Source organism: Ricinus communis, chromosome 10 (assembly GCF_019578655.1).
Source record: "Ricinus communis isolate WT05 ecotype wild-type chromosome 10, ASM1957865v1, whole genome shotgun sequence".
Taxonomy (NCBI): domain Eukaryota; kingdom Viridiplantae; phylum Streptophyta; class Magnoliopsida; order Malpighiales; family Euphorbiaceae; genus Ricinus; species Ricinus communis.
In genome coordinates, this window is record NC_063265.1 from 8,132,042 (window position 1) to 8,145,037 (window position 12,996).

The 12,996-nt window shown below is 34.1% G+C and overlaps 3 protein-coding genes across 4 annotated transcripts; 1 reads left to right on the forward strand and 2 right to left on the reverse strand.

The window, feature by feature from the left end:
- Window positions 1-495: 495 nt before the first annotated feature.
- Window positions 496-3,349, reverse strand: LOC8283062 (gluconokinase). Of its 2 annotated transcripts, none has more exons than XM_048369820.1 (5): window positions 3,220-3,349; window positions 1,614-1,699; window positions 1,432-1,474; window positions 1,227-1,306; window positions 496-1,072 (listed from the first exon to the last, which is right to left on the reverse strand). In XM_048369820.1, coding segments are annotated over exons 1-5 (639 nt in total). In that variant the 5' UTR covers window positions 3,222-3,349; the 3' UTR covers window positions 496-644. The 2 variants fall into 2 exon arrangements, with proteins under 2 accessions (XP_048225777.1, XP_015575185.2); XM_015719699.3 differs by lacking the exon at window positions 3,220-3,349 and adding an exon at window positions 2,047-3,008.
- LOC8283063 (gluconokinase) lies at window positions 3,146-5,669 on the reverse strand. The gene is made up of 6 exons (XM_015719694.3): window positions 5,372-5,669; window positions 4,572-4,619; window positions 4,368-4,453; window positions 4,206-4,248; window positions 3,993-4,072; window positions 3,146-3,876 (listed from the first exon to the last, which is right to left on the reverse strand). Exons 3-6 carry the CDS (start codon window positions 4,384-4,386, stop codon window positions 3,458-3,460), a joined length of 561 nt encoding a protein of 186 aa, XP_015575180.1. The 5' UTR covers window positions 4,387-4,453; window positions 4,572-4,619; window positions 5,372-5,669; the 3' UTR covers window positions 3,146-3,457.
- A 155-nt stretch (window positions 5,670-5,824) lies between these two features.
- LOC8283064 (altered inheritance rate of mitochondria protein 25) lies at window positions 5,825-12,375 on the forward strand. The gene is made up of 12 exons (XM_015719673.2): window positions 5,825-6,256; window positions 6,429-6,899; window positions 7,674-7,760; window positions 9,040-9,081; window positions 9,215-9,259; window positions 10,720-10,785; window positions 10,889-10,945; window positions 11,053-11,114; window positions 11,189-11,309; window positions 11,455-11,532; window positions 11,623-11,729; window positions 11,969-12,375. Exons 2-12 carry the CDS (start codon window positions 6,441-6,443, stop codon window positions 11,997-11,999), a joined length of 1,155 nt encoding a protein of 384 aa, XP_015575159.1. The 5' UTR covers window positions 5,825-6,256; window positions 6,429-6,440; the 3' UTR covers window positions 12,000-12,375.
- The last annotated feature ends 621 nt before the right edge of the window (window positions 12,376-12,996 follow it).

Genomic DNA, 12,996 nt, shown 5'->3' on the forward strand with positions numbered 1-12,996 from the left:
CACGACAAACCCTTTGGTTAAAACTTCGGGAAACTTTTTAGAAATACTCTAAAATCAACTAAGAAATATTATTTTTACCGTGTAATTTTTTTTTTAGAAATACTAAAATCCTTTTAAAAAAAAAACGGTGTGTGGTTGTTTTATCAAAAAACAATTAAGAAAAAACCAAAAAAAAAAAAATCAATACTATATCTTTGAAAAAAAAAAGGTTAAAAAACTGTATTTTTTAATATTTTTTACACAGAAAAAATTAAAAAAATTAAAATTTACACGGTATTTTTGATAAAAGATAAAAAAACATGGGTATTTTTTATTATTTTTCCTAAACTTTATCTGAAACGATTGGAATTTGCTATCCTATCTAAAGAGTGTTAGAGCAGATTGTGCACAACGTCTCATAGAATATGAGAGCAAGAAAAGAAAATGATCTGGTAATTGGTGGTAACAGGTATGCACTAAAAACAAACATTTGCATCTTCTCAATGATGCAACAGATTGAAGAAGGAACAAAAGCACTTAGAATTGATTTAAGAATACAATGCATAATGCAACGAGGAATACATACAAGTAATGCAATGGACTTCATCAATATATGAATGACAAGGGGTTCGTGACATTCTCACTGCAGATTCATATTTCGGCTGTCAAATTTGTCCAAGTAGTCTTGACAATAAAATAATGCTTTTAATAACATTTACAATTGCTCGAGGACTTTGAGTAGCATCAACTTTATATATTCCTTCAGAGTCATCTATGTGCAGGAATTCCAGCTGCGATTGCAAAAGAGTAGCCGGCATGAAATGCTTCCCTTCTGCAGCTCTTTTATTTAGCCGCTCCACTAGCACCTCCGCGCTGACATCTAGCAATACAAACTTAACTGCACTGACATAACTTCCAAGTTGATAATAAGGGTCAGCAGATCTAAGGATTTCTCGATATTGGTTTTGCAGCGAAGAACAGCCAAGTATTATAGTTTCCCCAGCAGTCAAACTCTCCCTTAAAGCCTCTTGTAAACTTTGAAGCCATGGAATCCGGTCTTCCTCTGATAGAGGAATGCCTTGACGCATCTTTTCTACAGTGTTGAAAATGACAATTCCAATAGAATATAGTTACATACATGATGTAGGAAATAAAGATTTTCAGTAGGGACTAAAAGAAATTTGATTCATATGCAGTTAATATGAATCGGGACAAAACTAATGATTATAGTAAAAAGATATGAATACCTTTATTTGATTGCGAGTGGAAAACATCAGCATCAAGAAAATCACACTTCAACTCTTCGGCCAGCATCTGACCTATTGTGCTGTTGAAGCAGAGACTCAACATATAAGAATTCATTGCCAATAAGATTCAAAAGATTGCAAAGATTAATCAGGTCTTCTCGACTTTTAAGCACTATAAAACAAATCACATGGGAATAAAACTTACGATTTCCCAGCACCACTGACACCCATAATCACAATGGCTTTGCCTGGTAAAAGGAAAAGAGAAAAGAACAATGACCAAGAACTACAGAGTGAAGAGTTGACAAGAGCAATTCATTATAAATAGGGGAAAGAACACTCATACAAAAGAAATTTTAAACAGAGACAGGAAAATCAATGGTTTACCTTCGGGATCAGAAGCCATATTTGGTACACAGATTAGACAAATTATGAAAGCCTTAGTAATTATAAGAACATGCACCTCCAAAAGCCTGAATAATCATACATTCACAAAAAAAAAAAAAAAAACTCAATCACCAAGGTTTTAAAGAAGAGCATTCTTCAACATCACCGTATACTAATATGCGTATGTATGCAACTGGCCTGAGAATGAGCCTGGTTACAAGAACTTAATTGTATGTGAGAATAATTCTGCCAAATTCATTATAAAGATAAGCATCAATTATTATTCAGGAAGAGTAAGAAAGCAAAAGCTTAAAATGTTAAAATTATAACAACTGCCATTGAGCTGTTAAAGACAAAAGCTGCAGGTCAAACAAGTACAAAGCCAATATAGTAATGTCAAAAGTTAGAAGTAAACACAACAAATGCTACTCACATATCAAGTTTGCTTTTGTTGTATATTCCAGGTATGAATTTGACTCCCATTCAGGATGAAATGTTTGGATGACCTCTGACAATACATATATATAGATGAATTGAAATGATGCACGAACTTTATAAATACACCATGTTCAGTCACATAATGATAGTAATGGCATTCCACGTATACCTACTAAATGTTAATGGTCCAGGCGAATGAATGTTAGACCATAATTTCCATTTGGATTGTCAAGAAAAGTAATTAAGGAGAACTAAGGGTTTGACAACTGTAAGCACAAACAATTAAGAGAAAAACGCGCAGGGACTTGGCTAATACTCAGTGAAAAGTGCACCTCAATTTTCATCTTCATGGGTTTGAGAGGAAAGTCAAAACTGACAACAAAACCAAGCCCAAATTGCAAAGAAATTTGTAAATGCAATGTGCATGAAAACATTACACAATACAACTTGCATATAATCAATACAAATACCAATCAAAATTTGCTCAAAGTTGCTCAACTATCCTAGTTATGGGTGTTCATATTTCTGGAATCTGGTATCTCAATTCTAAATCCACACAATAACTCCAACCCAATAATGATAATGTCCATATTACATATTAAACCCATTGAATCACCAAAAATCAAGAACATGGATTTCCTATAAATCTATTGCCCAAGCAGCCAACAATTAGAGAAAAAAAAAAAAGAGCTAAAAAATGAAAACAGACTTATTGAACAAATGCAAATTAAGGGTATCCAATAAAGAGACTATAACTACTAAAAGATCTGCAGAAATAGCATAGAAAATATTTCTAAATAGTATCAATAAAAATTAGTTGGAAGCAGAACTGAATTGCAACATTTAAAGATTTTAAACAGAAGTAAACGAGGACATGAAAGTCATTTTAGGATAAAGAAAAGGTTAACTGGATTACAGAATTCAGTTTTTGCTCCTCAATTTTCAGGTGGAATGAAGATAATGATATGATTGATAAAACCAAATCTGGAAGTTAATAAGAGAGCAAACATTTAAATTTTAATGAAGCAATAGCAATAACCTGGCGGGCTAATCATCTTCTCAATGATGCAACGGATTGAAGGAGGGATGGGGTATATGAAAGAAGAGTAATTAAAATTGATATAGGAATACAATTATATGCAAGTTCCATAGAATGTGGAAGACCTACATGTCCACAATGGAAGTCCACAATGAGGAAGACCTATATGTAACGTAATGGACTTAATCAGTTCATTATCTTTGTAAACCTTTCCTCTTGGGGCTTAATCAATCTCCCTATTGCACTCATCTTGAAGTTTCACCTTCAAGAGACAAGCACAAGCAAGGCCAAAGCTAGTTCTGGAAGAATGAGAAGGCTGTGTACAATTCTAACTTCAGAATGGATATATTTTGGTTGTCAAATTCATCTATGTATTCTTGATCATAAAATCAAAGCTTTTAATAGCATCTACAATTGCTCGAGGACTTTGAGCAGCGTCTACTTTATATATTCCTTCAGAATCATCTACATGCAGCAAGTCCAGCTGTGATTGCAAAAGAGTAGCTGGCATAAAATGCTTCCCTTCTGCAGCTCTTTTATTTAGCCTCGCTGCAAGCACCTCAGCATTGACATCTAGCAATACAAACTTAACCACACTGACATAGCTTCCAAGTTGATAATTAGGATCAGCAGATCTAAGAATTTCTCGATACCGATTCTGGAGTGAAGAACAGCCAAGTATTACAATTTTCCCAACAATCAAACTCTCCCTTACAGCCTCCTGTAAACTTTGAAGCCATGGAATCCGGTCTTCCTCTGATAGAGGAATGCCTTGACACATCTTCTCTGCTCAAAAATGACAGTTCCAATAGAATATACAGTTACATATATTATTTAACTTTTGATGCAAGAAAATAAAAGATTTTCAGTAGGGACTAAAAGAAATCAATTTAAATCATTACCTCTATTTGACTGTGAATGGAAATCATCAGCATCAAGAAATTTACACTTCAAATCTTTGGCCAGCATCTCACCTATTGTGCTGTTGAAACACACTCAAATTATAAGAATTCATTACCAAGAAGTTTCAAGAAATTGAAAAGAGATAAGGTGATTAGTTAAGCCTTTTTGACTTCTCAGCCCTATTAAAACAAATCACATGAGGATAAACTTACGATTTCCCAGCACCACTGACACCCATAATCACAATAGCTTTCCCTGGAAAAGAAATGGTCAAGAACTAAGAAGTGAAGCAATTCAGAGAAACTCAAATAGGGAGAGAATACTTGTGGAATTGAAATTTGTTTCAAACACAGAAAGGAGATCAGTAGTCTTACCTTGGAAATCAGAAGTCATATTTGGAACACAAATTAGACGAACTATGAAGCCTTAGTAATCTTTAAAATATGCCAACTCCAAAAGCCTGAGTAATCATACACCAACAGCTCCAGTCAAAGGAAAAAAAGATCATATACCAAGGGATTGATGAACAGCATTTTCAACATCACCATATTACTAATATGCATATGTATGTAACTGACCTGAGAATGAGCTTGATTACAGGAACTTAATCGCATGTGAAAATACTTCTGCCAGATTCATGAATAAAATAAGCATAAATCAATATTCAGGAAGAGTAAGAAAGCGAAAGCTTGAAATGTTAATATTTATAATAACAGCCATTCAGCTGTTCAAATTCAAAATAAAGCTGCAAGCCAGACAGGCATTGGAAAAGTCTTGCAAAGTCATATAAGTTTGCTTTTGTTTCATATTCCGTGTCCAAATCTGATTCAAATTCAGGTTTAATTGTTTGGATATCATCTCACGCTATCCTCATAGTCAAATATACAGATGATTAAAAGTGATGCATGAACTCTACAAATGAAAACATTGCACTATAGAACTTGCAAATAATCAATACCAAACCACTCAAAATTGCTCAAGTTGACCAACTATCCTAGTTGCTGAATTATGGGTGTTCATATTTCTGGAATCTGGAATCTAAATTCTAAGATTCTCACACTAACTCCAACCCAATAATGACCAACACCAATTACATATCAAACGCATTGAATCACGAAAAATCAAGAACATGGATTTCCTATACATATATTGCCCAAGCAGACAACATCCAGAGAAAAGAGCTAAGAAATGAAAACAAACATATTGAACAAAATGCAAATGAAGGGTACCCAATAAAGTGACTGTAACTAATAACAGAGCCGCAAATTAAATAGCATTGAAAGATTCCAAAATGGTATACACAAAAATTGTTGGAAGGAGAACTGAACTGCAGCATTCAAAGAATTTAAACAGAAGTAAAGGAGAACATGAAAATCACCTTAGGAAGAAAAATGTTGATGTGATTATAAGAATCACTCTTCGCTCCTGAGTTATCAATTTAAAATGAAGCTAACGATGATTGATACTAAATTACCAAATTTGAGAGTTAATGGTAAGGACAATGATTATGATTGGAGATTCAGGCCAGGGCGGCTGATGCCAGATGGCGTGGTCAATTCCTTTTACCTAGTTGGACCAAAACAAGAAGCCAAATCTTGATTTAGAAGAAAATGATAGACTCCTCTTAATGCTTTTCTCTTAAAATCTTTTTGATTTAGTCCACCATATCCTATATAAGATATTCATAAAATATATAATATCCATATTATGAATTATAATTATATGAACGCAAATAAATAATTATAAAAAAAACTATCATTTTTATAGGGAAATTGTTTTATTTATTATTTTTATTATGATTTTATAATATACTAGTTTATTTCATTCTCAATTAAATATTTTTAATCCCACTTCAATAATAAAAAAAAAGAAAATGTTAATCCCACTAAAAAATAGTAAAAGAGGGGTAATTTGAGACTTCTTTGGAGTAGAAAAATGGAAAAGGAGTTTAAGAAAAAAGAAAAAGAAGAAGAAAAAGGCAAGGACGGCGAGCGTTAGTTCTTGCCACGTCACTTAATGGTGGTACCCTCTCTTTCTTCTTTCAGACGGTGTCGAACAACTATTGGCTTTTACAATCCAAAATCATCACTTGCGTCCACATCAGATCCACGCTTTTCACAATTAAAATAAAAAAAAAAATCAGCAAGAAGCCGAGAGAGAAGAAAGAAAGAAAGAGACATTTTATTTCATTTTCCTTTAATTATTTTCTTTTTCAACTTGAAGAACAGCACACTGACATAGCTCCAAGAAAGAAGCAACAGCAGTAAGCAAAACTCTCCTCTTCTTTTCGCTTCATATTACTTAATTTCTGTTTGGTTGCTGAGAAATCAGAGAAAAAAATATGTAAAAGAAAAACCAAATGTATTTTCTTCTTGTATCGAAATTATGAATCTGTTAAAATCTTTAGTGCACTGTTTAAAATCAATTTTCTGCAGGCCTCTTTCGGGATGAATCGGATACGACGGTGTCGTTTCTTTAACAAAATTGCAATATCTAGCTTAAGTAAACATAGAATAATCCCCAGCGCTGAAACGTTTCGAAGTCTTCATTGCTTGCAACACCAACAACAATCTCAAAAAGGATGGTCACCAGCTGCAGCAATATTTTCACAGCAAAAGAATGGATATTCGCGCGGTGTTGAGAATGATGCTCAATTGAATAGAAATTTGCTTGCACAGCTTTGGATTGAAGATAAGAAATTGGAAAAATTAATAAGGAAAAGAAGAAAAAAGATTGCTAAGCATGACAATCATGGTAGTGATGCGGTATATGATAGACATAGATTCTTTCAACATCCAATTGCAAGACAGTTTTCAGGTGGAAATATGAGAGAAGAAAGATCTTTTGACCTACCTCCTCCTAGTCAATCTGTTTCTGCTTTCTTGAAGCCTAATTCTCCTGAGGAAGTGAGTTCCATCTTTGTTATAGTTTATTGTGATAGTGCTTTTATTATGAAGCACTGAATTGCATTAAGCTCGCTTTTATTTATAGCATCTCAGCGATGGACTGCTGAGACTGCTAACTGGAAGTTTTATCTTAAATTGTTTTTAATGTGTGTGCCTATGTCTGGACAAGTTCCAACCAGTAACTTGCTCATTTTTTTTTTATTGTTCTGAAAAACAAAGAAATGTTGCACTGCCTTAGAATGTGGGAGAAGTGGAAAGAAATAACTGATGAAGTACCTTCTGAATGTGGTAAAGATTATGAGTTGTAGCAAGAGATTCTGGATTATCTTTATATGTGGAAAATTATATCAATTTAATAATTGGCAAAATTTGATATCCTTGTGTCTGCAGAGGACTTTTTTTTTTTTTATAATATAAATTCAATTTAATTTAATTGCATTCTTAATGCGAGTGGAATTTTCAATTCTTCTCTATCCTTTTCTCCTTTTGAATCATCTATCATGTGTGCTTGAGGACGTGAGATTAAGACGTGTGGTTATTTCTGAGTTGCCTGTTTGTACCAAAATTAGTTTTGCATACGAGAACTCCCCTTAACAAAGATTCACTGACAATGAGCTAGAGTTTTGGTTCAATATAATTTTGTTGTGTGCTTGTCTTAGGTAACTTGGTCCTCTTTATCTTGAAGTTAAGCTGTATTCAATAAGCAAATGAATATTTATCAAGGTATGACATGCAAGTGACTTCCTCTTATTTTCTTTTTTTCAATTTTTGCAGGCCAAGATTGCACCTCTTCTTGCTAGGTCCAATTTGCTGATTACCAGGGATATTGAGTGGGCAAATCTGGTACTTGGTTTTGAGCAGGTGACCTTTCCCTACACTGGCTTGTTTCCTCATACATGTCTAACTTGATGGCTGACTGGTTTTATTTTGTCAGTTGAGCATTCAGCTTATAAAACCACACGGTATTAACTTGCATATTCTATTTTAGTCAACTTAAAGATGCTCTGACATATTTTAGGTCAAAACTGCATGAGAATATGTCTGTATTGGACTTTTCCTTTAATTCAAAAATTTCAGAAATTGCAATCAATCAATTTTGTAATTGATTTTTCTATACTGGAATTTGAGATATTGCTTAGAACCAGCAAACAGTGTGTTATTTGGCTGATGGTGCATGTAGTCTTGCTGTATTATTTCTCTTGTTTTAATTGTAGTATTGCTAATACAATATGGTTAAAGCTATGCATTGAAGCTGTCATCTGTCATCTATCTCGTCCTTACAAAGGAGAAAATCTTGGCTTATGGAGATTTTGCAGTAGCAAGAGGGGAAAACTGGATTTTAGGGTCTATGGAGATGTTTAGAATAGGAATTTGGGGTTTAAAGACCGGAGTTGGCCTTCAGTTTTAGCACAGAAATCTTGAAAATTGATATTTATAATTATTTTGTTTTGCTGTCCATAGAGTATTAAATAATAACTCTTAAGTGAACTTGCTAGAAAACTACATCAGCATTTGGAAACTAGACCATTCAAATTAACTCAAAATTGGTGATAGTAATAATCAGATCCACTAAGCCTCTTACCTAGCTGCTAACACAGAGAAACGTAAACAAGTAGGCTACTGCAAAATTAATAGGCACTTGCACCAGAGACCTTGATTTTTTTAATTTGTCCCTAACCATGTAAGGACCATCTTAATTTTTGCAGTATCTTGTAGAACTTGCCTACTGTGCTTTTCTTATTTCTTCGCAAATCAGCATTGAAAATGTTAGCAGTAGGAGCCCAAATACTTGATATTTCGGTTGGGTGATTGTGGTTCGCTCAGAAGCTCTACACGATTTTTCTTGACATGTTTTCTCTTCTTGGTGATTGTCTCATCTGGATTTTACAAGAATTGCTTATGAAATTGTGCTGTAGAGAACTGACAGATTTTAAGGAAAATGGTTGAGAAACTTTACTTCTCTATTCTTGAACAACTTAAAGTAGGCTTATTATAATGGATTTTTCTTTTGCAGATTTTCATGTGAATTTATTTGTAAGGCATTTTTTTTATTAACATGGATTCCTATTCTTAAAGATATACTGTTTTAGGTCTTTTTTGGTATCATAGTTTGTAATTATTAATTTTTTACTTATTACAGGAAAACCGTTATGCAATGGTAGATGTGTGTTACCCCCAGTCGGTAAGTAATTACTAATACTTGCATTTTTTCTACAAATATAATTGAGTTTTAACAATGCTTCTCTCTTTAATGAATGATATCTTCATTTGGGAAAAAAATTGGGTATTAACAGGATGATTTATTGCTGTTGCAGCCTGTAGGTTTCATTCGCGAGCAGAGTAATGTCCTTGCTAGGCAGGTATCCATCCCACTCAATTCTATCTCCTCCTCCTTCCCCCTCGTTTGATTGTTGATTATCATATGATGAATGCATTTTCTTGGGTGGTTCTACTAGATTATGAGCTTATCTTATATGCATTGCTGATTAATCTATTTCCCTAAAATTGCCAATGATAGCAATAAATCCATAAAATGCTAAATTTGTTTCATGCAGGTTGCTCTCTTTTACCAATTCATGCCTATTTATTTTGAAATGCAATGTAGAAAACAATTAGTGTATGTGGAGAGTCAGGTTCCCTCTATCAATCAGCAATGTAAGTGGAGCCTAGAATATATGTTAGAAGTAAAACCTTTTCTTGGCCCTCGCTTACAAGTATGTGCTTTTAGGTTGACTATATTTTATTAGTAATGCAGGAGGTCTCCAGCCTCCCATTGCAAGGTATAATTTCCACATATTTAGCTGCATTAAGGTAGTTGAGAATTTGGTTGCAAATATTAAGGCCAGATGTTAGAGAATGGATGTTGGAATGTTGGCAAGCACCTTTTGCCCTGAAAGTTCCTGTTTTTGCAAACTGTTATGTTGTATGTCCACCCCATATCTCAATCAAGAGTCTCTGCTCAGTTCTAGCTCAATTTATATTAAGTGAAGTTTTCTTATTTCTTGGTTTAACATGGTATTGAGGGTTTTAGATCACCTGGCTAATACCAAACATTTGTAGACCCTTAATTATGTATGTACTAGGCAATTACCAGGATGAATTCTTCATTTGAAACCCAAAGGGAAGTGTAGGATTCAACCTCAAGTTGAGATTCTGGAGGTTCTCAAACAGATTTAAAGCCTCTTACTCAACCCTATAGGTCAGAAAAGGGAAAATTTGTACAACGGTTTCTGCGTCTCACTGAGTCTTATGAGTTTGGCATTAGGTGCTAGAGAGACAACAGGGTTGCAGGGTTAGGATGCTATGTTTCATTAAATTATTGGTAATTCAAGCCAGACTTTTTGAACAGATTAATTTTTCTATAATTCAGAACAAGCTGAGGATGAACATGTTGCAATATTCTTAAAACAATTCCCTGATAGGGCCTGAAAACAACAGAAGAAGGCCCAAGTGAACAGAGATAATGAGACTGGGCAAAAGTTATCAAAACTCTGTTTATCTGCATGAAAAAGTAGCATTAAGGCTTAAAACTATAGTAAGTTGAACCAGGATACTTGGTACTTGGTTGATAGTAATCTTCTATATTGATCTTGAGTGATAAAATATGTATTATCTATATACTTTGGATTCTTTGAATTCTGGCCTTTGTTTGTGTTGCTGCATTATTAACTATTCAAGTACCATCTTGGTATTATGTACTTGCAGGAAATAAGCATATTGACTTAATTCATGTTATTGTACTGTTCTGTGTTCAATTTGTTTTTCAAGTTGCTTAGATTACAATATACCAATTTTCTGATGCCTTCTGTGTTTTTTGCAGTTGCTTCGTCTGAGGCGCCCTTTTGTTGCTTACATAATGGATGCTATGGGTAATGAGCTGTTTAGGGTGAGGACTTTGTCAACACCTTTTGTTGAACTATGTAGCCTGCTATTGCTTAAGTTTTGGATTTATTGCTGATTATCTAAAGAGCTCTTTTCAATTCATCTAGGTCCGGCGGCCATTTTGGTGGGTAACAAGCTCAATTTATGCAGAGATTGATGGTAAAGTATGTAACTTTTATTGCTTAGTGGCTTCAAATAGCAACAAAAAACTTTGGGTACGAAAAAACTGCAGTTCAGTAACTGAAAGTGTCAAATATGTGTTCCATTACAGGAAGTTGGTGTGGTTCATAGACGGTGGCATCTTTGGAGGAGGATATATGATTTGTACCTTGGGTAATTTCAACAATTCAACTACCCACGATTTTGATTTACATTTAGAGTATCCGAGCTAATGGTGTTATTTTCAGAAATCAGCAATTTGCTGTGGTTGAAAACCCCGGTTTATGGAATTGGACATTTACATTGAAGGACATTAATGGGGAAGTTCTAGCTCAAATAGATCGTGACTGGAGGGGTTTTGGATTTGAGGTCTGTCTCTGCTCTTTGCAACATAATATTGTTAATTATTCTTGCAAGAATTACTTGGTTCATTCAATTTTATAGTAAAACATATCTGCTTCTAAGAACTAAAGTATTTATAATTTAATTCTTCGGGTTCTCAAATACTGTGCAGATCTTTACTGATGCTGGTCAGTATGTGATAAGGTTTGGCAGTTCTGATCCCAGTTCGAAGACCGGTCCTGCTGCTGCGGTAAATACCAAATCAGAAAGTCACTTGTTAATTTCTACCCTATTTTCTTGGTATTCAATATCTTTTTGGTGATCTTCTTTTCTATTGCAGATTCAAGAATTGGAAGTTGCCCGTCCTTTGACCTTGTCTGAGAGAGCTGTAGCTGTTGCTCTTGCCATTTCTCTGGATAATGACTATTTTTCAAGGCATAGTGGCTGGTAAATTTCTTTTGCGCATAACATTTACTTATTTATATTTCATAGTCTTTTTAACTGCTAGAGAGGCGAAGTGGTTTCTAGTTTTCTCCAAATTTGATTGTTTAGCTTCTTCTACCATTTCAGCAATGCTCTCAGATGTTTCTGTTAAAAAACTGTATTGTATTTGGCTTGATAATGCAATTTTCGTCTCCTGAATTTGATCAGGGCAGAAATAACATATCTTTCCTTTACCTTGTCAGGGGACTCCCTTTTGTTGCTGTGGGCGAGTAGAAATGAGTTTGCTGTTCAAACAAAATCTTTTGAAGTTACTTTCTGGTTTCTGCCTACCCCTTGAGGGCTTTAGAGTTGTAAGCTCCACATGTTGTTCTACAAAGATCTTAATTATTGTTTTTCCTGTCTGTTTGTCAATGTTCATAGGCACGTTTAACGATAATGTGATCACCCCCATCTCCCCTGCTTGGAATGAGATGGGGGCTGATTTGCTCAGAGAGGATTATATTTGACATCTACCTCTCTTGTGCAATTCTCTTTTACCTGCCAATGAGACTAAGGTTAATTGACAGTGGGACTAAGCATGTATGTGCCTCCATTGATACTTAGTCCCACTGTCTACTTTTATAAGATAGTATGAGGTTATTTGTTCTAATTCTGCACCTACCCGCCCACTTCCCTGTACTGGCCTGTTCTTTTGTTTCTTTTCTTTTCCATTATTGGTAATTTTGATGTTATCAAGTTGCGCAAGAATATAGATTTATAGGGGTTTAGAATAATGGATTGAGGGAAGGGGTTGCTTAGTTGATTATCATCATTGGATTATGTTTCAGTAGGATATGGCAGGTTGATGGATATTTTGATAAGCCGCTGCCAGTCAAATTTAGTCACTTAATGGTATTGACTAGCAGTCACAGAATTAGGAATTTGTAAAGCTTAGCATAATTCTTTCCAACATATTGATATGAATGCAGATTGTAATTTTACTTTATATTGATTTAATAGTCTGTATACATAAATATCCTCGACTGCCATTGTGCAAAGTTCATATTATGCATAAATGTCTTTCACTTGGGTTTATTTGTTAATTGTGATGTGAGTATATTAAATAATTGAATCTCATAATATCTTATAATATTTTTTATTTGTAAATTTAAGTTTTATATATTTAGTCTAAATTTAATATGCTTGGTTTAAATTAAATGTTTATTTGAAATTTTATCTTCAAATCAAATATACGAAATTGCTTATGACTATATTAAAATCTATCAAATTG